The following is a 26,131-nucleotide window of genomic DNA, read 5'->3' as shown; positions in this document are numbered from 1 at the left end:
ACACACTCATGACTTCTGCCCAATGTATTCATGGGAGTGGGGGGAACCAACTTTACAAACAAAAAAATCATGCATAAAAATTCAGCCACGTGCAATGAATAACCAGAAAGGGAATCAAGAACCCTGCATGAAAAAAAATTCCCTTCGCACTTCAAGCTTGTAGTCAGGCCTTACTTGATGTAACTATGTTTCTCTTACAATACCATCGTTAAAAAAAATTTTTTTTTAGTAGAGGGTTTTACAGCGCTCGCAACTGCATAAGGTCATATGAGCGCCAAGGGGTGGGTGTCAACAGAGAAGTCTTTACAGGGAATCAGACTTATTCTGCTCACCTCTCTAGCTTCAACAGCACAAGGTCTGCTTCGACTATCACAAATAGTAGTCACAAGAGAGTGACAAACATACAAAAGAAGTAGAGGAAAATGACAATAGTAAGGATCAGGAAAGAAAAAACAGCAGTTCCATGTTGTAGATCAGGCACAGTTATGAGCGTGACATGATTCAGCCCATTTACAATTCTACTATGCTTGAACAAGAAATGTCCCCCTTTGGGAATGGCCTAAAGACACTTCAGTCAGTGGCACTGCCCCGGGGGGAGTAGGTTTGCTGTAATACGCCATTTTTACTAAGCGTTGACAAAACATTTATCGCCAGTGTTGTATAGGGCTAGATGAGAATACGGTTTACTCTGAGGACAAATCTGAAACCACAGTCACCTCTAACTAAGCACACACAGCTCAACCCTTTGCCAGCTTCATGTGAAATAATGGTTAGGAGCTATCTTAGTCACTAAATTACTTTGTGCCCAAAGTTCTTCAATTACCTAGGAATAAAAAAGCATTTCACATTGGAGTATCATCTGACCTCCCCCCCCCCATGTATAACTCAGTACAATAGACTTAACTTAACAATGAGAAAGATAAATGTCAATTCTTGTACTACATATGCGGTAGACTGAAGGAGACCATGCAGATTTTCCACACAAACTTGACAACACATATTAATACAGTCATAGCCAAAAATGAGGCCTCTACAACTTACAGCTACTAAGCAACATGTTCTTACATAAACATGCATAAAACATGAAATAATTCAGATACCACAGATATGCTTGTATTCTCCCCTTGCCACTCCATTCAGTACCTTGCCACAAAGTAGCCTGCATAACTACCACTTCCCTCGTTTACTCCAGTCCTTGGGCTGCCAGTGAAGACACTTGGGGTCTATGCGGATGGGCCGCTTGGCCATGGCTCGCTCCTGTGTCTGAATTTGCTCCTCCGATAGTGTGATGATATATTGACCTTTGTAGTAGTTGATGAGATTGAGGTGCTGCAGGGTAGAGATCACGTCGTCTTTCTTGATACTCGTGAGCTCCGATATTTCACTGAGGAGAATTTGTTTGAAGATTAATTATTAATTTTTCCTTTTCATTATTGACATGACATTCATGACTGCCTTATGACATTCATGGTACGTCACAAAAATGTGTTATTTTTAGCTTTGTACCATACCACAGACGACATACGGATCACCCCACTGTTAAATTCTTCAGTACAGAGATTAAGCCACTAGCACAGCATGGATTCGTATTTGGGAATAAAAAATGCACATATCGGTACAAAATTCGATGATACTAATTTACCATCACAGGCTTGCAAGCGATAGATTAACCTCGGTCTAGTCTTACAGACAAACCTGTGCTCTCGCAAAATATTCATACACCAAAATAACAATGAAAAGGCAGCAAATTTTATTTTTTAACCTACGATATCAGGATTTTAAAATTTCAAGTAAATTGGGAAATATAGGAAATAAGGATTAAGTGAAAGTGACACTATCGAAGGCTTGGGGTCTGAATTATTATGTCAAATATGGGCTAAATCTAGACACAAGTCCATTAACACTGAACATATGAATGCTAATATAGCTTAACTAAAAATCAGTATTAACAGTAGGAATGCACACCCCCTGGCAACGAAAGGGTTAAAAGATTTTTAAAAAAGAAATAATGAAAGAATTCCATATGTGCACGAGCAAGGTCAGAAAGTTCACCCCTTCACTCCCAGGCCTGGGACAGTCTTCTAGTCTTTGATAGGATAGTGGAGTAGGCCTGCAATTGAAATGCTTAATCCCATTAAGGAGGGAAAAAAAGAATAATTCAAGTCTGGGGTTCTCACACCTTTGTCCAACTCAAAATCAAAAATTGAAATGGGAGCTAAGACATCAAACACAAAGTTTCAGATTGAGTAAAAAGAAGCACATCAACACAAAAATGGTCATTTAGCGTTGGGAAAGAGCAAGACAGAACAGAAATAACAGAGGAAAAGTAAAGTAGTAGGATCCACCAGTTGTGCAATTTAATAGAGGGAGAATAGACCAACTTTAGTCAACATCTAAGAGAAAAAAAACCCAGATTCCATCAGGCTGTGAGTTTTTTTTAAAGCACTAGCTGTACAAGTACCCATGTAAAGAAAAAGGATGTAACTTGACACTTTCTCCCTAATGCCCACAGTTCAAAACGAAGAAAGTGCAAACAATTAAAGAATGCAGACTTGTTATCAATCAATATTTGAAGGGCTGAGAATGGCATACCACACAAAAGGCTGTAAACTAGGGGGGGTCCGGTGGCATGACCCCACTAGAAAATTTTGAAAAAACAAGGCATAAAATAGCTAAATCTGGTTATTTTGGAAGGGTTTGAGGTCTTATATGTTACCCTAATTTTAGAGAAAAAGAAAAAAAATAACTACTCAAATACTGTCAAAAAGAAAATACACCATTACTATACATTGTACACACATCATTCTTGAGATGAAAAAAGAAAAATTATTCACAGGGTTCACACCATTTTGAAAGGCCATTTTCAGTGTTTTAATGATTTGGTGGAGCAAAATTTCATTTTCAATGATTTAGTTATTTGAACTAGCATGTCAATATTTTCAAGAAAACGTGAGCCCTGATGCAATAAATACATGAAAACATACCCTCTTTATAAAAAGACCCAACAACACACAAGTCCTTAAGACTTACAAAGGGAAGAATTCTTCTTGCTAAAAGTTTTTAGCCTGCTACCCGCGATGAAGTGTTGTTAATAAGCGTTTTAAAAAGCCTGCAATAAGACTTTTGTTTCTTTGCAGGTGCATTTTTGGCTGCTGGCTGGCTGTCCATTTCTTCTGAAGCAGACGCAGTATGATAGTGTGATGTTCTTCTATCTGGCTGGATGGAGCACCATTAGTTTGAGTATTTGCAACAAGAGATACATTTTTGCTTTGTTAAGGAGCTGGCTGAAGCATCATTACTTTTTTTTTTCCAGATGGAGATACATTTTTTGTTCTTTTAGATGCTGGCTGGCTAGCTCTTTGTCAGATGCAGCTCGTTTTTCTCCTTTCTTTACTGTTAGTGAAGAAACAGGTTTCAATTTTGTAGAAGAAACAGGTCCCTGTTGCAGAGAGTTCATTTCAGTTTTCTTTGTTGGTAGTTTTGTCACTGTTGTTGACTGCTTTTGTTCTCTGTACATCTTAACTGCATTTCTAATGTTCCTGGTCAGTAAATGATTGACAGGGTCCTTTTTTGGGTTGGTCTTTGCATAAAACAAGTGTGATGTGGAGTTGTGTGCTTGTAAGTGGTGTTTGATTGTTTGATATGAAGGGTATGTATGTCTGATTTGTTTTGTATTTTGTGATAATGTTGCCCACTACACTGAATGTTGACTCCACAAGGGCACCATGGAAGCAGGAATAAACTGTTCTAGCAATGCCTGTCAGCAGCGGATACGTAGATGTACACACCTGTCCCCACCATGCATCAATCCTTGTTGAAGCTATCTTTTCACCTGTCTACGTGTGCTGACAGTGCGGCGTATCCTTGGCCACCACATCTCACTTCCTTCTCACCATAGAGCACACCACGCATGCCCCTTCTTGTTCAGTTTTCTAATGAACTCACCAAGGCGCCGGCCGTTAACACTTTTATCGCACCATTCCCAACACCATGGGTTACTGGCATCACCATCATCAAATTTATCTCTTCTCGAAAGAATATCAACAGTGCGCTTCACCATGATGAAGAACAAGCAGACAAGACAGAGAAAAAAAAGGCTACAGGGTTGTGATATGCGTGAGCCAAAGTCACCACAGTTCTCCACGTAACTACCGGTACTCAATTGTCACAACAGAATGCGATTCTACCAGTAATGAAGAAGAATAAAAAGTACTCGATTGAATGGTATCAGCCGACACACGGATGCGCACGCACCTCCGTTTCGTCCACAAGCAGTTAAAAAACTTCTAAAATTGTTATCGTCTTCGATTCAATTTTGGTTTTTTAAATTCTTACTACAATACTATTATACAACGAAACTCGCAAAAAAGGTGGAAGAGGCGTTCCAATGAGCGGACGCGGAGTTGCAATGAGCGGAATTCCTCCTTTAGGCAGACAATTCTCAGCACTGATAACGAACCTAGACAAAATGTCTGTGCCATTGACAAACAGCAGGAAAACAACCCCCCCCCCCCAAAAAAAAAAAGAGAGAGAGAAAGAGAGAGGGAGAAAGCAAAAATAAGGGAGGGGGGGGAGGGGGACGACAACAAAAGAGAGAACACAAATGAGGTTTTACGTTTTTTCATTTCTGAAAACCAGGTTTCACGCACATACACAACAAAGCCCCATTTACACGTACAGTTCATTGACAGACAAACTGTAGGATATCGAAAGAATGGCACGCATCCTGTCAACTTCCCAGTAAAACTGAGCGTGGAAATGAGAAATCCTCTCGAAAACAAAGGGTTCTCAGTACACCAGATATTTTCCGGCCGGCAAACTGAAGGTCAGACGATGAGGGAACAGCTTCTTTGATGTTGCCCCAGGCAGAGTTGAAAATGCATTCCAAAATTTTCCTAAATATAGGTTAAATAAAAAAAATTTCAAAAAAGATTTTCGTGATCTGCGACCCAAAATTAGTCAAAATCCTGCAGGGAACACAATTTAATGCAGGATTACCAAGTTAATTTTTTTTTGCTGTGTTTTGTCAAGGACTGACACTTTAAGGATGAAAAAACTTTTGTAGGTCTAAATGGAACTTCTCTCGTTGACAAACTTTCAGTTCAACGATGACCCAGATCTAGTGTCTGTCGGTGTAACTGTCAAATTGTCGATGAATGAACTGTATGTGTAAAGGGACCCTTAGAGTTGGACAACAACAACATACAACACACACATAAGGCAATACAGTCACATGTAGGCTACAGAGAACAACAGGCTATATTTGTCACCCCACAGTTTTTTAGAAACTTACTTGATTGTGATGCAAGGTCTTTCTCCTGATTCATTTGGTTTCATCTCCAGGAGAATTTCTAAAATGGTCTGTGACCAGTAGCTGCGATAGGACAATAAACCAAGGTCTGACAACGGTTTCTCTGGAGACCCAGTCTTACATTCCACTTTGGATAACTCGTAACCTGGTTTGGCATAGAGAAAAACAAGAAATAAACAGCATGTCAATCAAGTAGAATGCTAGGGTGTCCTGACAAAAAATAAAAACAAAAACTAGTATTTCCAACATGACCTCTTGGTCATACTTGATCAAAAAATTAAATCAGGTTTCTTATGTTTGATGAGAAAAAAGGGCTCTAGGCTAACTCGCCCGCTGTGTTGCCCCCATCCCACCACACCCTGTGATGCATTCCGTCTGCTTGCGTACGCCCCGTCAAATCACTGTGACCTCTCCATCCCCCCATTGGAAAAGTGAGAGGCATGGTAGGCTTTGATAATCTAGACTAGGCTCGCCTATCACGCTATGCGTTCTGCTTGTCTGCGCATGCCACACTCTCCCCACTCATTCGCTCCGGTCTTCATTATTGACAAACGTGGGCTCTCCCATTCTTTGTTTCGCTAGTTCACCAACAAGTTTCTCAACTTCCGAGGTTTTACATTATGTATAATTGGCCTATGCGGTGTGCACAGCAGCAGCAATATTCCGCTATAACCGACTTGCGTGTTTGTCTGATTGCGCTATAGCAGTATTGTATTTACAAAGATAAAGAAGAGAAAAAAACACAGGGGTTTTAGAATAGTATCTTTATAACAGACTTCTCGTTATTTTAGGACCCGTTATAAGTGGACTCCACTGTATTAATCTCGACAATAGTCACCCAGCATGTACCCTAATTTTTCTCCATTTTCAAGTTTGAATGTCGAATGTCACAACCTTGAATCGGGGGCTCTCGTGGCCTAGAGGTTAAGATGTTTGCCACCCATTCAAAGGTCCCGGGTTTGAATCTGGGTAGCGACCGAAAAATTTTCTTCTCTAAAATTGTCTTCTTTCACCTTCTTTCCCGCTCTCTAGCAATGTTCTGTCGTCTGCTTTCGTCTCCACTTTCTGCCCCCCCCCCCTCCTCTGGGCTTCTGACTCTTTCTGCAGCTTTTCTACTGCTACTCTTTGGCTCCTTCTTACTGCTGTCTTTCAGCCACAGCCCTGATCTTCTGGTGGGAAAGATCTACACCTAGCCTTCTCGGACAAGGGTGAAAAAGCTTGGAAGTCCCGGGTGCAAGTTGCGCACGTTAAAGATCCCTTGGTGGTCTAAAATCGATAAGAGTAGGCTTCGGCCGCCACCTTGGCAAAATTCAAACTTCCTACCAACTAAAAATGTTTAATGTGTCCCGCGGCCCCATATGACCTTATGCAGTTGCGAGCGCCGTAAAACACTTACCAAAAAAACCCCTTGAATCACCACTTCCAATTATTATTGATTTTAGGCCTATAATTAGGATATCCTTGCATAATGGAAAAGGTGTACATCAGACTCATCAGTCATTGCTTTTTCCATGTATTAGAAGGCATAACCATGGTTCTAAACAAAATGAAACTTTCTTTCATGACCTTAACTCTTAATCGTTCTTGGGCTTTGCCCAGTTTTTTTTTTAAGATAAAGAGGGTGGATGTAGAAAAAAAATCCTATAAATTCATGTGAAGGTCAATACAATCAGTTATATCATAGCTGCCACTCAGGAATTTCCAAAAAGGAGGAAATTCACGCTAAGGCGTACGTGCGCTCTCCGAAGGCCGGAGTAAAACCAGTGAGATCCAGAGGCAATATATTGGAACATCTATGTTTTTGGAAGGGAAAAGTGTCATATTTGTTAACCATACTGAATTTAAATGTAAAATTAAAAAAAAACAACCCCCAAAAAAACCCAACCCCAAGACATTAAGTTGACTAATAAGAAATGGACCCAGTTTGGTGATTAAAAATCCAGTGTTTGTTGCCAGCTAGTGTTTTATAAAAAGATTTCTTTCCCTTTAAACTTGTCTGGCCCTCCAGGAAATCCCGGTCTTGCGGCTGCAATTTTTAGCAATTTCTTGCAATTTTAGGCAAAAATACATCAACGCTTTAATTTTAACAGAATTTTAAAAACAAAATGGTGCGAATACAGAGCCGATATGCCTACGTAAATCATGGTTTCATCTTGTCTACTGGGCGTACTCTAAAAGCTCTGCTTTAGAGATCTAAACGGAAATTCAGGCCAGAATACATCATGTACAACACAAACTGAGACATAGAGATCTAATGTGTATAAGTGTAAGCGTGCGCGTGAGAAAAGAAAGTAGGTGTGTGTGCGCGTATAAGGTGTACGTGTGTGTGTGTGTGTGTGTGTGTGTGTGTGTGTGCCTGCCTGCGTGAATATTGTTCGTACAAGATGCATGTGTCTACATACACGGTAACCGGGCACCTAGTCTCAGTATCTACGTACACGGTAACCTGAATGAAAAAAAATCAACATTTGTTCTACGCTGTCACTTGTTGAAAAAAAAAAAGAAAGTCCGAACATGTGCAAGCGTCTTGTCGGGCTCGCCATCATGACCGGTCAGTGAACCTGCTTTCGCATCACATTGTGAGTATAGGTTGGGGTCACCAAAGTTCATTATAAGTCTGTGCGCTGCGAACTATACGGGTCTGGAAGGGGGGGATTAGTGATTTTTTTAAAAAGGTACAGTCGGGGGAGGGCTGGGGTTGGAGGCAACACCAGATGACAAAAACTGAACTTGGAGTTCTGAACTGCCCGGTTACCCTGTACGTGACACTGAGACTACGTGCCCGGTTGCCGGTTACCGTGTACGTAGACACTGAGGCTAGGTGCCCGGTTACCGTGTACATACACACTCCCTTTTAAGCTGCGTTCACACGGGAGTGGTCGCTAAAGAAATGATCTACATTATTATTTCTATTAAATGGGGGAAAAAATTTGCTGTATTTTACGATTTGACTTTGTGTTAAAACAATACCATACTGGTTTTAAAAAAGAAAATATCTGAAATTAGATCTAAATACAGATTACCGGTGTATCGAATGTTTCAATTTCAAGAGAAAAATAGAACAAGATCTGAATTTATTGGGGCATAAGCTAATTTTGCATTTAGAGGTTGTTTCGAATGTTTTTATAGACTAAACCTCACTACAATTCTAGATCTTTGCATGAACCAAGTACCCGGTATGTACTATGTACTAAATTTGGTCAAATTTTACACCTTCAGTTAAAAGTTATTACGAAAACCGAGGGTTCCATTATTTTGTGTCACGCGGTATTATATTATATTTGGTCGATAACTTTATTGTTAACGTACTCGTGTGTTGTTACTAGTAAATGTTAATAAAATTTGTATTGTGGGTCATGATTTTTTAAAAGGCAGTTCTGCTTTTATGCGCAAGCCGAGTTTTTGTCTTTCCCTGTTCTGGGTTTTCCGTTTGTAAAAAAAAAAAAAAGGTATCGCAATTTGCGAACGAGAGAGGTCCAGCGGAGGAAGGAGGAAAGTAGTGGGAAAAGCTAGATGAAGCGGAGTTTCCCCTATTTAGCGGAAAAGTGGCAGCTATGTTGAGGCATCATCGTGGTGAAACCAAGTGCTCGTCACAATAATGAAATCAAGATGAAACAGCATTTTTCTTTCTGCTTGGTAGTTTTTATAGAATTTTTGTTTTTTGGCTCAACACCCTTTTTGTCCATTTAAACGCAAATTTCTGCATGAATTTTACCGAAAAACGTTGATTAAAGGCACTAAAAATGTAAATTTACAATTTCCATGGACTTTCCAGCTTTAAAAGTCACCAAACTTGGGCCGCCATTTTCTCGCTTATTTTACCCCTGAAACCAGGTGATCCCCACCTCTTTCAATCCGAAATATCTCCACTTCTATTAGAAATAGATGGGTACTTTTTTCATCGAAACCAAGACAAATGAACAAGCTTTAAGATGATACCAATACCTCAATATACCCCAAATGGATGAGCGCCCGATTCCAACGCGTCGTGACACATATACATCAATAGAAAGATTATTGAGTTGACTTTGATTTGAAACAATTGCATATGTGACCTACTCACTGTGTATCTAAAAATAGATAAAAATTACTTTTTTCTTCATCTGTACATAGGCAAAGATGGAAAAAATTGTATTCAGCGAATTGATTTCATTTCTAATTTATATTAAGTAACATTCAATTCTACATACTATCCAAAAAATTTGAGCAATTTTGGACCAAATGGCAGGGATGACAGCCATATCAGTACCATGACCTTTACATTCAAATTTGAAATGCAAATAGTCATACGAGGGGGTTTCAATAAGTCTTTGGCCTGGTTATGAAGGAATCATGCTAGAGTCATGACGTTTTGCCGGCCTTTAGACAATGTCTTTGGAACACACCATGCATATTTTCGGGAAAATATGACAATAATCAAGCACTAGTCGGCGTGTTCAATGAAACCATGCAATAAAAATTTTTGTTTTTCTTTGCTGAAGCTGTGCCATAGAGCCTGTTGAATATCGCTCAGTTATCAAGTTTTCACACTTGCAAGGAAAATCACATACGGACATTTTTCAGGAAATGGTTCCAATTCGTGGTGACAAATGTCCTGTGACATACTGGGTAAGAAAATTCAAATCTGGATTCAAGTCACTGATGATGAAGATCGTTAAGGGTGCCCATCCTTTGTGGTAACTGATGACAATTTATCCATAGTGAAGAAACTGGTTCTACAAGACTAATGTATAACTGTTAAACAGCTCTCAAGTGAAAAGAGAATCAGTGTAGATTTGATTTGATTGGGTAGATGTTTTACGGCACTATCGACACAATTTTGGTCATTTAAGCGTCAACAGGTTTCATTGCTACAAAATCAGACATGTTTTTAGTAAGAGTCTTTCGGAGCTCGCAACCGCACACGATCACACTATTTTCATTATGCTAAAAAGACGAACAAACATTTATAAAATTTTTTTGTAAATATGGAAAAGGCTCATTTACATTTGTATATACAATATTAATTTCAGTGTATGTATATATACACTGGTAACGATAACTATATATTTTCATATTCTATTAAATAGTCCAATTTCTTTTACATAACTTAAAATTTTTCTAGGGTCTACGATGTCAAAAAGGGTCTTAATATCTTTACATTTAAAATATTTCTTACGAACATCATTAAATTCGATACATTCCGTTAGGATGTGCCGAACTGTGAAATTTGTGTTGCACGCCATGCAAAAAGGAGCTTCTTCTCCTTCAAGCAAATGTTTGTGCGTGATGTGCATGTGTCCTATCTTTAGTCTGGTAAAAATTACCTTTTCTCTTCGAAGGAGAGATAGTGGTTTCCTGGGCGTAAGTTTCGATTGAATGTAATGGAGTTTGTTGTGTATTTGTTGATTCCAAATTTGGGACCAGGAGGATGTGATGTGTTCTTTTACTTCCGGTTTCATGTCAGAGAAAGGGATTTTACTACTTTTGTTTTCAGGTAGTTTTAGAGATTCTTTGGCAAATTGGTCAACGGCTTCATTGCCATCAATGCCTACATGGCCTGGAAGCCAAGCTATTGTAATAGTTTTTCCAGACTGATGTAGAAAATGCAGTTTAATTATAAGTTTCAAAATTCTGTTGTCGGAGGTGTCAGAGCACTCTAAAGATTTCAGACAAGAGTCTGAAAGGATTAGGAAAGTAGACTTGGTCGATTGATCTATTATATTTAGGGCCATTTCAAGAGCTGTAGCCTCAGCAGTGTAGACTGAGGCTTCTGGGTGGACTTTCCTTAAGCTTAAGCTGTGTGGCGATGCAAGGGCAGCAGCTCCTACTAAGGAGTCATTTTTGGATCCGTCTGTAAAGAGTTTCTTTGCCTGTAAACTTTCTACAGATGAAGTACAGAAAGCCCCTAGGGCAAGGCGAAGGCCTTGGTTCAGAACAGGGACTAAAATTTTAAGGTAAGACTTTCTAGCTGATCCGTAAACTGGACTGGCATAGTCCAGCCTGGAACAGACAAGGGAACGGAAAAGTTGAAGAAGTATTTCAGTATCTCCTCCCCATTCGGGATTGGATAGTACTTTTAAGGCGTTGAGAGCGCTCTGACACCTCGTCTTTAGGTCTTTCAAGTGCGGCAGGAAAGAAAGTTTCTTGTCAAAGATTACGCCCAGGAAATGAGCTTGTTTTTTTACAGGAATTTTCTCTCCAAACAAATATAAATCTCGTTGTCGCACACACTTGTGCGACAGAGCGACAGACAAAAATGTACACAGTTTGTTTTTGGTGTAGAAAATTTGAACCCGTGCTCGTTTGCCCAAGTTTCCAGTTTATGGAGTTGAAGCTGAAGCTGACATTCAATGTGATCTATTTTGGATTTGGATTTATAGCAGATCAGGAAGTCGTCAACGTAAAGCGAGCAGTCAATATTGTTTTGAAGGGTTTTTGTGATGGAATTGATTTTGATTTCGAAAAGAATGGGCGATAAGATGCTTCCCTGGGGGACGCCTTCTTCTTGGGCGTGTAAATTTGATAGGGTTGAACCTACTTTTACTTGAAATGATCGATCTTTCAAAAAGTTTCGCATAAATTCAAGAAGATTTCAGCGTAAGCCCAAGCCACGCAGGTCTTTTAAAATATCGTGTTTCCATGAGGTGTCGAAGGCTTTTTCTAAGTCTAAAAAAATAGCTACAAGGTGCTCTTTCCCGAATGAAAGTTTCAAGTCGGACGAGATGGTCAATAGTAGAGCGATTTTTTGCGAAAACCCCATTGGAAATTGGATAAGGAGTTTGAGGTTTCGAGAAACCACATTAGACGTTTGTTAATAAGTTTTTCCATAAGTTTGCAGAAACAGTTTGTAAGGGCTATGGGACAGTAGTTTGATGGGTTAGAGTTATCTTTTCCTGGTTTTGGGATTGGTATAATAGTGGCAAGACGCCAACTGTTCGGAAATTGTTGAGAATGCCAGAGTTCATGGTAAATATCAAGGAGTAATAGGGGTGTTTCGTCAGGAAGACGTCTGATGATTTCGTTGTGTATTTGATCAGGGCCTGGAGCTGTGTTTGATATTTCTGCAATATTGCATTTTAATTCATTAAGAGAAAAGCTGCAATTATAGTTTTCTTCATTTGAAGAGGTAAAATCAACAAGTTGTCTTTTCAGAAGACATTTTTACTTTTTTGAATTCAGGGTAGTAATTGTGGGTAGAGGAATTTCAGGAGGGGGTTGATGCTATACAGTCAGCTACTGTTTTTCTGTCTCTACGAAGGAGTTATTTGGTTTTAGGATGTGTTTGATTGTGTAGAGTCAATTGAAATGATATGACCATCTAAATATGAATAAGGTGTCTGTGCAATGGTTGACAAGTAAGCAAAAGAAGCAGAGGTTTTATTGTTTTTGTTGTTGGTGGTGGTGGTTTGTATTTTGTTTGTAATTTTTACTTTGTTGCTGATTTTACGCAAGGGTGACAATAAAACGAATTGTATCAGACGAGGAAGACCGAGTGCCATGTTAAAACAAACACATGGGTCGCCACCACTCGGAGAACGAGCGATGCTTCTATCACAAGTTCATGTTGAGGTCCTTTGTTACTTTGTTGCAAGTTATAGACTGGGTAAACTGTGACCACTCATCTCACTTACGATTTGAGCATGAGAGTTCTGGGCGGGGCTTATGGGTAATGAGGGATCACAGGCTTACCTTACCAGCAGCTGAAAATTGGTACCTATTGGTCAACAGTGGAAGGGGCCTAAGCAGCATGATCAGTTGAAGGGACTACCTAACAACAACGACAGGCGATTGAATTATGACGGCTCGCCCACAACACCAGGGACCAATGCACAATTTATGACAAAACGTAATGGAGTCACTAAGGTGGCCGTCTAAGACAGGTGTTATTGCTTAGTGTGATAGGGGTTGTGTGTTAAAATATGGTGGCCGCGGCCGCGTTGGACAGGTGCCAGTTTTACACAGTTAAATTATATAGAAAAAACGCAATGGAGGAAATGGAAAGTGGCCGTTTGTACAGGTGGCCGTCTTATAGAGGTGGCCGTCAGGGCAGGTTCGACTGTATCTGTGCCAAATAACAAAGCTCGGTCCTTATAAATTCCTTCATATTTAGACCAAAGACTTCTTGAACTCCCCTCGTATTACATAAAAATGATTACAATTCGTTAAGGCTCATATGACTGCGGTATCTTACCTAAAAGTAATGGATATTGGGTAGTTATCTATTTTAAACACAAATCCCAGATTTCATTCAGCTCATTTGCATATTTCACCTACTTTTGAGATTACTATAAATAGAAACAAACAGCATTTCACTAATATTGCTAGAGGCATGACAGCGGTATCTTACCTTAAAGTAAAGGATATTGGGTAGTTATCTATTTTAGACACAAGTCATAGATTTCATTTAACTCTTTTGCATATCTGACCAACTTTTGAGAATTTTATAAATAGAAACAGAGTATTCGAATAATATTGCTAGAGGAGCCTCCCTTTGGCTCCCAGACATTGTTATTTGTGATGCATGGACTTATCTGTGCTTTGGGTCCATAATGGTAACTCATATAGGTGGAAAAGTATACATTTCAAGATAGCTAACAGATGAGAGTAATTTGGGCAAACGGCAACGCCCATTAGAGTATGGTAAAAAAAAAGTTCTTTTCTACCTTTTTGGGGAAATTCAACAGAATCAAATCTAGACTATGTAGAAGCTCGATAATTAAGAAAATAAAAAGAAATAAAGGATTTATAGCCTTCCAAATGTTGTTTTAGTAAGGTTTTACGCAGCTCGCAACTGTATATGATCATATGAGTGCCAAGGGGTGGATGTCAACAGAGAAGTCCAAACAAGGGGAAAAAAAGCAGCAGTTCCCCCTGTGTTGTTCCGGTACAGTATGAGCATGACATTGATAAATCAGCCCATTTACAATTCTACTGTGCATAAGAACATGCCCCCCCCCCCTTTGGGAATGGCCTAAAGACAACTTCAAGCCTTTCAAAACCATGGAACATTTATGTTTGATTTTTAAAGGAAAGAACTGCTGAGAGGATTAATGAACATGAAAAGACATGAAATTGGAAAGATGCACACTCAAACTGAACACATAGGCCTACACATTAGATAAGTCTTACTGAATTCTATGAGAAGTTTCCCATATCCCTTCCTCTGGTAAGGAGGTAGTGTCAGGATGCAAGCCACATTGAAATCCTCAGCAGACTCCTTTTCCTGAAAGTGAGGAGACCAAAAGAAAACACTGCAAAACAAGAATACAAAGAACCCCACATTGATCAACTTTAGACCCAACAAAACCTCAGACTGAGTGAAGTAAATAAATCAACATTTTAAATCGTATCAGCTATAACAAGATGCCTTGTATATACAGAGTCCATAATCAAATAACCATAGACCCAATAGCTTTCTAGTCCTATTTTTACCAAACAAAGAGCCCCTAGTGAGGAGGCTGCAATTTTCTCCCCAAACCACCATAAAGTAAAAAGTAAGTACATTTGAACCTGCTTTTAAGACCACATGTCCAAGACAATCCCCCCCCCCCTGGAGATTCCTCATCAATAAGAAGAAACAACAGAACAGAATGAAGCAACAGAACAGAATGAACCACCTTCAATCTCTTATTTGTCTAGTTGCACTTGGAGGTTGTATTGATAATGATTCCATCGGTTAGGAACTAAACCAAGAAAGATTGTGCATTGGATGTTTAACATTTGTCACTCGTTCAACCATCTCTAAATATTCGACAGAGAAAACAGGTCAGCAGGCTCATGAAGAAATCAATGAAAAAAGAATACACATGTCTTTTGAAAAAAAAAATCACATTTTATTTGGGAGGGAAGTTAAAAGAGACACAGATGCATTAGAACTGACATCCCTGGAGAAATATTGATCTGAATCTCTCATTTTGCCAGAACATGCTTTAACAGAAACCTCAGACGCTACAAAACATAATATCAGACCTGACCACTTCAAGGGACGCAAGATTCACCATCCTGCCATTCAAACACTCTTCAGACCAAAAGAGGCTCATGGTTCTTCTGGTGGTTCTTCAAGACGAACAAAATATCAGGACCCCACCCCCCCAAATACTATCAACACTTCACGAAAAAAGATGAAGTAAGAAAAACTGCGTATTGACTGCTCAGTGTAAAGGCACATTCAGACCAATCATCCGCATCTGTTTGTCCATCTTAGGAAGATAGATGTAAAGAAGCTGACTGGGGACCTCTTGTTCAAACCACCACATGTCTGTTGGAGGGCTTTTCACCGATATTATATGGACATCAAAGTGAAAATTTTGGTTTTGTAGTGGCAAAATAATGCTTTATCAAACAGAATAAAGCCCATTGAATGAATTAATATTAATTAAGACTGTATTTGGTTGTTTTGTCCACCTTTTACCTCTTCTGCCCCCCCCCCACACACACACACATAAAGCCAGTTGGGATGAGAGTTAACAAAGCTCAAGAGGTAAAATTTCACATCATGATCATCTATCATAAAAATAGAAGGGGCTGTTTTTTTTCAAGGTTCTTTAAGGTACACCACGGGAAATATTCAGGGCAAAAGATACGATGTTCGGCAAAAAATATTTATTTTTAGCTTTATATCCGATTGGGTACTTCAACGTATTGGGAATAGATCTGACGTGTTACTTTTACAAAGAACACATTTTTGAAACACGCTGTCAATCATTTTAGTAGGTACCCCCCTTTCAAATTACGTGCAAATTTTAGGCGTAAAGAAAACTTTTGCTTAGTTGATCCATTAATTTTCTACCCTGACAACCAAAACAATCTAGTAGATCTTCTGCTAACGAGTTTAGCGCGGAGGTCAGACTGAACTTTCGTTGAGTGAAGGACACACGCTTCGGTTAATTTATAGCTCCAACGTTTTTCCCATTAGCCCAGAAAGCTTTCAATCCCAGGATGCAACATCTCCGCGTGTTTTGTCACCCGCGCTCAACACATCTCCGAAGCTCCGGGTTTTCGTAAGCTTCTGTCACTTGAAAAAGGGGGAAGAATAACTGAAATTCTTCAGCTTTGACAATGTTTCAACTGATATACAGTGCAGGTAAGAGTATATTTCATTCCTTGGTGTTTTGTCTTGAACGTGTATAGCCTCATACGATTGCAAGTCGTAATATCAGCTGCTTGCTGACCTACGCGGTCTAAGTTAGTGCAAGTCTAGTAATGGCCTACTAGAATTAGGATTAGGACACACTATATGTACTGGGACTGGCTTGTTTTACGAACAGCATTGGCAATATTCAGTAGTTCATTTCATGAGCTGAATGTTGGAATTACTTTTAGTTTAGGGAGAACTGATGAGGAGTATGAGCAAGTTTTGGAATGGAGGTGTGTGCATTTTCGGAACAAGTAGCCTTGTCACGGTGCGAAAGCTGTGAGTTTGTGGACCACTTGCAAAGCCACATGAGCTTTGACCTGCTTTGACATTTTATCGATCGACTGACCTAGTAGAACAGACAAGATTTTAACCACATAATGCCACATTCCCTCACTTTTACAGTCTTCAGTGGTTGTGCATAATTCTTTTTTCTCTCTGACTTGACGTTGCTGGTTCAGTTTGAAGTTTCCGGTTTTCCTTCAATTGTTTTCGTACTGAGATCTAGATCTAGATCTAGCTATCACTGGGGCGGGGAAAAATAAATTTAAAAATAAAAGCTGAAAATCTTCAGTTCCGGACTTTAGGCACAAGTAGATAAGATTATGTCTCATTAACTTGTGTGCTCTGTTTTGAACTTATATCAAATTACAAGTGTGTTAATTAAACTGCTGCTCATCAGGGTTAGTTTTTTAGTAGAGGTTTTACGGCGCTCCCAACTGCATACGGTCATATAAGCGCCAGAAGATTAGAGGTGTTACAAGAGAGTAACAAACATAAAAAAGAAGAAAGGGAGATAAGGATGATAGACGTTTGATAGGAAAGAAGAAGCAAACCACACCAGAGCACCCGCCAACCACCCACCATCAGGGTTAGATCATGAATATATAATACGATTACAAGTTTTATTTGATCGTGCTAAAAATCTTATACAGTAGTTCAATGGGAACATTCAGCATTTATTTGTAATGTGGTCTTATTTTGAACTATATTTTAGTTTACTCCCTTACACCACAATTCATGGTAATCGCACCCAATTCCTTCTATCTATTCTAATTCTGTTTTGTGGGTTTTTTTCGGGAGAGGAGGGGAGGGGGGGGGGGGGGGGGGATTCAAATTAATAGCAAAACGATGTTCAAGAAATATGTAGATATATCGAATTAATATTTTGTAATGAGTGCTCTCAGTTTTCTTGAGGTACTCTAACATTGGTGTCATTAGGATAAATTACGTAGTATACTAGTAGCATTTTGTTGCCAAATTCTTTTCCCTCCAGCTGGGGTTTTTTTGGCTTTGTTTTACCAACAAATTGGTAATTCACTAATCTGCTTGTGTATTTTCCCAGCTTTGCTAATCTGTGAAGGCCCAGCTGACAACTGATAAGTTTGATTCATGACTGTAAATCCTCAAGCCTGAATGTCAGGTCAACTACAGTGGCCCCTCGTGGTAAAGAGAGCGAAGCGTGTCATATGGGGTTGCTCACTCCAGTACAAGATGAGGAACACCTCACTCATTGGTGATGGAGATTCAAAATCATTCCAACTGTATTGGTCCTCAACCCCTATGATTCCATACTCATAAAGGAGGTGATGTGTGTCAACCATGTGGCAAAAGAGTAAGTCAAAATTGATTTTGATTCTTACGTGTCATGAGAAATCAGAGTGATTTATTTCAGATACCCGATATCTCTCTCAGAAAAATGCCTCACTAATACTTAGGCTATACTTAGAGAGTGATTAGTTCATTGAAAACAATGTCTTATAATTCAATTTAAGTGAAGAGAAGTAAAAGGCAAACAATAACTGCACTTTCATTAATACTGATCTGATTCAGATTAGGCCTAGTATTAGTGTGAGAGATAATACACCCCTTTCCCTCCATTTAAACCTATTTATGTTCATCAACTGTGCTTCAACTCTTTTATCAGCAGTTGAAACAAGTAAAAGTACCGTTATTGAAAATGTAATAATAGTTTGCTGATAGAAAATTGCATGTTTGGCTTTGTTTTCATTACCGTTGAACTTTGTAAGCCTGTCACTGGTGATTTTGTTGGCTTGAAAAAAATACTTCCGAGAACGAGAGAATGCTTCTATAAATGAAATCTGTTTTGTATGTCACATCATTTCAGTCTCAGCTCTGTACTTTGCGAAATCTGAGAGCCATCGAGAAAAAGAGAGGTGTAACGCTTGGAGAGAGAGCCTTTGGCATACTGACTCAGGCACCGTATTTGAGGATAAGAAATTTCACTTGACTATCCCTTAATTTTCAGAGTCCCATCAATCAACAATTATTGCGCTATTCCCCTCAAGCAAAACTTAGCCTGTTACTGTTTGTGACCTAAGATATGATGGATGTTTGTTCATTTTTTTTTTTAATGGAGAAGGAAGCAAGTTCTCCTGGGACCTACGGTGCTTGTCATGCCTTGTGAAGCACGAGGACCATAATGATGAACGCCTTGTATCATATTTTGCATTTGGCATACTGCTTCATTACATGTATTTCATAAAACTAATTGCAGATTCACATTCAGACACATTTTTGGGGATATTTTCAGAAATATTTTTTCCTTTCAGAGATAGTAGAATTTATAAACTGAGTCTACTCATATATGCAACCAACCGCTTATCTAGCGCTACTCTTTGTCCCTGGAGATCAAAATCAACAACTGTCTGGTGAAGCACAAACTGACCCAGTGTAATGAAGGGGTTAATGCCCATCGTCTTGTAGGCCCGTACTTCATGCATTCACTCACTCTCAGACTCAGACAAGTGTGTCAGTGGAGAAAGGGAGAATATCACTAGGCCCTAGGCTAGGCGTACACAGTTGCTGAGTCGCTGGTGTGTTGTGTGTATAGTGTGCACTGTATGTAGACTGTGCACTGTGCACGAAGCACCTCTGGTGGCCAAGAGTGAAGGGGTTTGGGGGAAATTAACATTAGTAGGCTACATTTCAGGTAGGGGGCAAATAGTAGCCTATGTTTATAAAGGCATTCCTTTTCGTGCATTGGCAAACCCTGGTGGAAAGTTGGGCTAGTAAAACAGGGAGGCAGTTTTGCAGGGTTTGAGTGTATATATTCTGCTTTCTTGTCCTTTTTTGTTTTTTGTTATAAATGAAATTGGACTCTTATCGGCTGAATTCTTGTGCTTGGCATCTGCATAAATAACTCCCTGCTGCTTAGAGTGTTAAATGGGGTTTTAGTCTGCAATTACAATTTTGCCATTGAATGCGTTACCAGCTTCTGTCTGCAGAGGATAATAGCAACACCTAAATCCTTATTCTTATGGGGTTTTTTTCTCTTCTATTCTTTTCAACCAGGAGAGGATTGGATGTCTCCAGTCCTATTATACAAAACCTCTGAGGTTGTTCAACTCTTTCCACTGCTAATGTAAGAAGCAGTGGTGGCCACGTTGCTGCACAGCACCAGCACAGATGGAGACCCACATCATAACAGATGCCCGCTTACTAGTGAAAACAACTGGTGCTTTTACAGTACATGTATAACACAGACAGGTCAAACACAGAAGACTCAAAATCACGCATGCATCAGTAGAACTGTGCCTGCGGTCCCGGGTTTTTTTTTTCCTTCTTTCTTTTACAGATATCCTTCAAACTACAGATCCCTAGAACTACGGATGCCTCGAACTACCGAGGCCAGTTCCAAAGAATTCAAGCTATCTCTGTTATACTGTACTTTTACAAAAAGCATTACAGCCAAAGAAGCACAGCACCACCAAACAAGGGAAGGCTTTCTACTCACCTCAAATCCCCTCATTTATGAAGCCTGTGCACCACAGATGAGCTAATGGAGATCAAGTACGCGCATGGCGTGACACAAAAAATAGAATGGGAGTTTCCATAAGTTCACACCTGGTTGAAGGGCCCTGAGACGGTCTTTGTGACCAAACCAAGAGTAGAAGCAGCTTTTGCTATCACTACTGCAGACAGGAATTTGGGGGCCCTTAGCACCCAGACGTTTATGCCGTTTCTAAAATTGCAGGTCTCAGCCCGAACCATGGACAGTGGCATCAGAAGGGACGATACCCAAATATAGAAGGCAGAGACTGCCATAGAGGGTGTAGCTCAGCAAAACAGGAAAGGAACCATCTTTTAGAGGAGGAAAATTGGACCGGCAGATGTCTCTACTGCCCAGGAAGAGGGACTGATTAGGAATAAAGAAGTCCTTCTGCAATTTATGGCTGTTTTTTCCTCTTTTGGCAACTTGGAGTTGCATGTTTTTGACAAATTTCCCTCTTTGTCTTCTTTTCAGTTAATACTACCACTAAATTGACCTCTCTGTTGCATGACTACCTACTGTATTTTAAGGTGACTTTTTTCTTAAAATTAGATATAAAAGAATTGGGTACATTGAGAAATGATTAATTGTCTTTATACAATTCAATTCATGCTTTTATCTGTTTTGGTTAGAAAGTTATGACAAAATCTGTACGTTTTTTCAAGTTTTCTCAAAACGACAAAAATTAAGGGGTATGGGTTGCGGCCCGGACTCTCATTTGAAACTCAAGTGGAGGATTTCTTTTATAATTGGCCTAACTATGTAAAAACGACTTTTCTGTAATCCTAAATGGGCTTTTTCATATATCTCTCACCGATTTTGAAAAATGCAGTTTCAAGTGCTTCAGTTGATGTGAAAATGCGAAAATTAACAGAGTCAAGCAATAGCTATGACGTTATCCTCAATATCTCTTTAGAGGTTTCAAGTATCAAAACAAGCCCATTAAGGATCACAGATTTTATTGCTAGTGTGCTTATGGGAAAATATAAGCACTTTAGTCAATAAACTGATTAAGCGAGAGCACAGGCCGGATTGAGTCAAAATTGCTTCTGTACCCCAAAAACATGAAATATTTTCAAATTCCTTAAAGAAATATCATATTTTGCTATTTGAATTTCATTTTGTACTCCTGGAGTGTTTTATGATCACTCTGATGCTGGTATGTGTTGATAACAAAGTTAGAAATATTAACTGCCACCTACCCTTAAGTTTTGGAATATGTTGAAATATAAAATACCATCAACCTTCCGCTCCTTGCCTCTTTCTTTTCAAATCAAATTCATGTACAGCTAATGTGAGCACAATTTATTTGTTTTAAAAAAATTGCTGAAACTTCTTCAATTTCTTCAATGAGCACCTAGTTGTCTACCTTCATTGTTTCATGAGAAGTGAGAAGAGAATGTTAGCTAGTTAAGTGAGTGGCCACACAATGCGCATTAACACACAGTACTGTCAATCTTCACCTGGGACAAACTGAGGTCACAAGACCGCTTCATTTTTGTAATTTCTCAGGAACTGACAAACTATGGTTAAATTCTACTATTTTGGGTATGTTTTTGCATAAAATTTGACCAGGAGTACGAATATGACATCAGATTTAATCATTTCAACATAAAATGTGTTCTTTTTAAGGGGAGACGTACACTCCCGGAAAATTTTTCTAAACGAATGACTTTTATTCAATTTCATGTAATTGTGCAAGAAGTTCATAGGTAAATAGCATGTACTAGGGGTGAATTTGTTCAATTTTTCTGAAAAATGGGTCTCTGTGGCGGCCATCTTGGATTTTCAAACCAGTTTCTTAGTGCAGACGAATTTCATAGTAAATATTGACTTATCAGCCTGAAATTTGGCACACAAGTACAAACCTATATGAACTGGGGATCTATGAAAGGATTTTGACCTATATTTAAAACTAAAAAAGTGAGCCCAAAGTCATTGGACCCCCTAGAGTCAGTTGACGAAATTTTGGGGTACATATTACCAAAAAATTGAATATTTCCTCAAGTTACCAATATTTCCCAATTCCCTTTCATAGATCCCCAGAATCGATCTTAAAGCACCTGTACACCAAATTTGAAGCTTCTAGCTTCTATAGTTTTTGAAAACTCCTTGCACCCAGGAGGTCACATATGTCAAAAAGTAGATTTTGAGAAAAACAGAAAAAACAGGGATTTTTAAAAGGATTTTTAGAGCAATTTGCACTTTTCAAACGCCCTTTTAGGTCATTTAGGGTGTTTTTTCAACAGTTTCTTCATTTTGACTCGATAGAACAGATGTCAAAGGATGTTTTTCCGCAAAAAACAAAAGTTGGAGAGTTTGAAAAATTGTATCGATATTGCCTTGGATCGCCGACCCGGGTCTTCCCTTAAATTAGCCTGGCAGAACTTGCCCCATTTCATGGGACTTGAAGGAAGAAATGAAATTTTATGGTCACTGCAAAGCAAACTAGACGGATGGACTTTTATCTCCCTTCAATGATAGGATGCAGGACTCCGCCTGAACACTCGCAACCGAGAAATAAGATTTAAATCCATACATCCATCTGATGGAGGTGGATGTTTGGTCTGAATGCACAGTAAGACTGTCATACTTTATTTTTCAAAATGGCGCATGGCAGTCTTACACTAAGCAGTAATATCTTGTAAATGGGAGAGAAACACAAAAGATAGTGATACAAATAAACAAACTTCAAATTCAACCATTCATGCCAATTTTGGGGTACAGTAGTCTCCGCCTAAGATCCCGGTGCTCGGGAGCAAGGAAATGCAGGATCTTAGGCGAACCGGGATCTTAACTGACGAACCCAGGGAAGAATCTATGGTGACCCATGCTAAGGCTCACAATCTGTAAAATGGTCTCCCTCCACTTTAAAATGAACTGACGTGCCCCCTTGGTGGGTTTATGACACATGGCCAGCAAAGAGTGGTTAACCTTGAAGACCTATCACAGAACATAGAGGCATGAGGCGTGCCATTTTCACTTATTATCCTATCATGAGTCTCAAGATCTACGCTTATCCAGTTGCCCCTCCCCCTTACCTGTAGAAAATTTATATCGTTCCAGCTCTGAGCCCCCCCCCCCCCCTCCCAAAACCACCTTTGTCGTTACACACCATTACGTTGTGAACACACCAATTAAATTCAGTGTGTCTAGCAAATTCGGGAGTAGAGACAACTTCTGCAATGGTCAGGGAAGAGTTCACATTTCAATGTGATCCCGCCTGGAGCGAACATGTAGGCCCTACCCACCCAGCGAGTGATGTAAGTTTAGGGGGAGAGCTCAGGTTTGAGTGCGATGTTCGGGGAAATCAAACGTGTCAGTCAGTTCACACCCCATTGTGATCCCGTCTGGGGCAAACATTGTATCGCTTCATCCAGTGTATGTGATCACATTCATGATACTGGCTGATCTTTGACGCGACAGACAGTTTATTGATCTCAACTTTTCACTCTTGGTAGATAGGCTGTCCCGCCCGAGTTTTTGTTCCGCAAATTATGATCTGAAATGCGGGATCTTAGCCGAATGTAGACCTTCAGAGTGAATCAGAGCGGGATCTTAAGGGTGACTTTTGTATAGTGAAAATTCTGTTTTCATAAAACAGCGGGATCTTAAGCGAACCGGGATCGTAAGCGGTGGGATCTTAGGCGGAGACTACTGTATATGGATTTACTGGTATCATGTTAAAGCTTGTTCATTTGTCTTGCTTTGATAAAAACAAAAATATACCCATCTGTCTCAAATAGAAGTTGAGGTACATGTGATTGAAGGAGATGGGGCTTGTCTGGTATTAGAGGTAAAATTAACTAGAAAATGGCCATCAATCTTTGATGACTCCCAAAGCTTGAGTTTTCTTGCAAACTGCAAATATACATTTTTTGCGCCTTTGATCGATGTTCTTCAGTAAATCCACAAAGAAATGTGTTGTTAAATTAGCAATGACAATGAAAAATTAAATTTTCATCCAAATTGCTTTAAAATGGGCTTAAATGAAAATAGAGTAAATTCTAAGAACTATGGTTTTTACATTTTAAAAATCCATTGATAAATAAAAAAGTTATTGGGATTTTTGTTTGCAAAATTTTGGGGGACCTTCATATAGGAAAATATCGCCAAAATGTGGGACAGGTCTCGATGTATTTTGAGGGAAAACTGTTCATAAGCCAGTAATGAATTGGAGTATATGAATGAAACTTGGCATCTTTATGTGATTTTTAGTGCGGAGTCTAGTTCTGCTATCACTTTTTCGATGTCTTTATCACTTTGGATCTTAAAGACTGATATTTGCGTGATATTTGTTTAATTGCGTGACATCGTTTTTACTGCGACACGATCACCCCTTCTAAAACTCAGTAAAACGGTATCGGGAAAACCCGCGATGAAGTCATTGGTGACCTATTTAGTTATAGGCAGCCAATCACATGCCGCCTAGCGATCACGCGCCTCTTTCATGCCGGCACTTCGTGTTTGGAATGCGTGATCCACTTTCCAGCTCTAGTGTTTTATCAATGGATGGGTGGCAATTTTAAGTTGGTACGTAAAATGTACTACACGGAGAGATCTGAAATTTTACAGCAATAAAGAAGACATGTGGGGTGCCTCGGTGGTCGGCGATCAACCCTCAGCTCCGCTTAGTTTTCGAACCGCAGAGGAAATTCGCACAAACACGGCAATTTCTCCGGTTCTAGAAATCGTATGGGATTGTACGCTGGCATGTCGTTAGTTTAACCTTTCCTCTGATTGGTTGCTGAGTTTCATTTATTTTCGTCCACGAGTTTTCCTGTAACTATACTTAGAAGAGAGTCACTTCTGATTCAGAGCGCCCCAAAAATTGCCCCTCGCACGGAGGCCGATTTTCGGCCCAAGGCGCAGCAGGCGATTGGCATTGCTAGTTAAATAAACATAAAAAATGTTCAACTAATGATCAAAATTTGCCCAAGGGGCAGAAAAATGTTGGTTTCTTTCATCACATTATTTTAATGAGCTCCTGATTTCACCAAGATGCCCTACACATGTGAAAGTCAAACATGAAGAAGAGGCACAGACATTGGTGGCTTACACCAACTAAATTTCTAACACTGAAGGTTTTCAGCAACTTCATGGTAATGAAAATCAAGAACAGTCCAAATATGAGTATCTGATACACTCAATATATATGAGTTTGGCATTTGCTTATTTCAAAAATAGAATAATAAAACACTGAAAAAAAAAAAGACTTAAGAATACAAATTAAACATCCAAATTGGTACACAAACCTTGGAGAAGAAGCCCACTAAATGGTAGCCTCTGTTGTCCTGTTCGCACATACAGTAGAAGAGAAATGGGTCTGTGTCGAAGTATAATGTCTTGTGGTCTAGGAACAACTTTGCTAAAAGGCACAGGTGTTGAGCATATTGCTGAAATACAGACAAAAAAATATACATATCTCTTAAAATGGAAAACACAATATCATGCATAAAAATAAAACAAGAAAAAAAAAATACAATGCATAAGCATGAAAGATTGTGTGTATGTGCATGTGAGTGAGTATTAGTTTAGTAAGTTGTTTTTTTTATGGCGCTCTTAACTGCATAAGATCATATGAGCATCAAGGGGTGGATGTCAACAGAGAAGTCCAAACGGGGAATGAGGCTTTCTCTGCTCCCCTTTCTAGCCTCAACAGCATAAAGTCTGCTTCGACTATCAAGGCACCCCAGAAATAGCAATTCACAACAGAGTGACAAACATGCAAAAGAAGTAGAGGAAGAATGACAACAGTAAGGATGAGGAAAGAAAAAGCAGCAGCCCCCCCCCCACGTTGTTTCAGCACAGTATGAGCATGACAATGATAAGGCAGCCCATTTTCAATTCTACTGTGCATACGAACATGTTAATATCCCCCCCCTGGGAATCGTCTAAAGAAACTTCAGAC

General features: G+C 39.4%; 1 protein-coding gene across 2 annotated transcripts in view; it reads right to left on the bottom strand.

Annotated features, from left to right (window-relative positions):
- Positions 1-522: 522 nt before the first annotated feature.
- Positions 523-26,131, bottom strand: part of LOC101848752 (histone acetyltransferase KAT5) — a 54,108-nt gene continuing 28,499 nt past the window's right edge. For both annotated transcript variants that reach the window (XM_013082910.2, XM_005098995.3), the window contains 4 exons: positions 25,476-25,616; positions 14,423-14,516; positions 5,294-5,456; positions 523-1,384 (listed from right to left, as the gene is read on the bottom strand). In XM_013082910.2, coding sequence (XP_012938364.1) covers positions 1,168-1,384; positions 5,294-5,456; positions 14,423-14,516; positions 25,476-25,616 — 615 coding nt within the window. In that variant the 3' untranslated portion in view covers positions 523-1,167. The remainder of the gene's footprint in view (positions 1,385-5,293; positions 5,457-14,422; positions 14,517-25,475; positions 25,617-26,131) is intronic.

Source organism: Aplysia californica, unplaced genomic scaffold, assembly GCF_000002075.1.
Source record: "Aplysia californica isolate F4 #8 unplaced genomic scaffold, AplCal3.0 scaffold00199, whole genome shotgun sequence".
Taxonomy (NCBI): domain Eukaryota; kingdom Metazoa; phylum Mollusca; class Gastropoda; order Aplysiida; family Aplysiidae; genus Aplysia; species Aplysia californica.
This window is presented reverse-complemented; position numbering and strand designations above follow the sequence as displayed.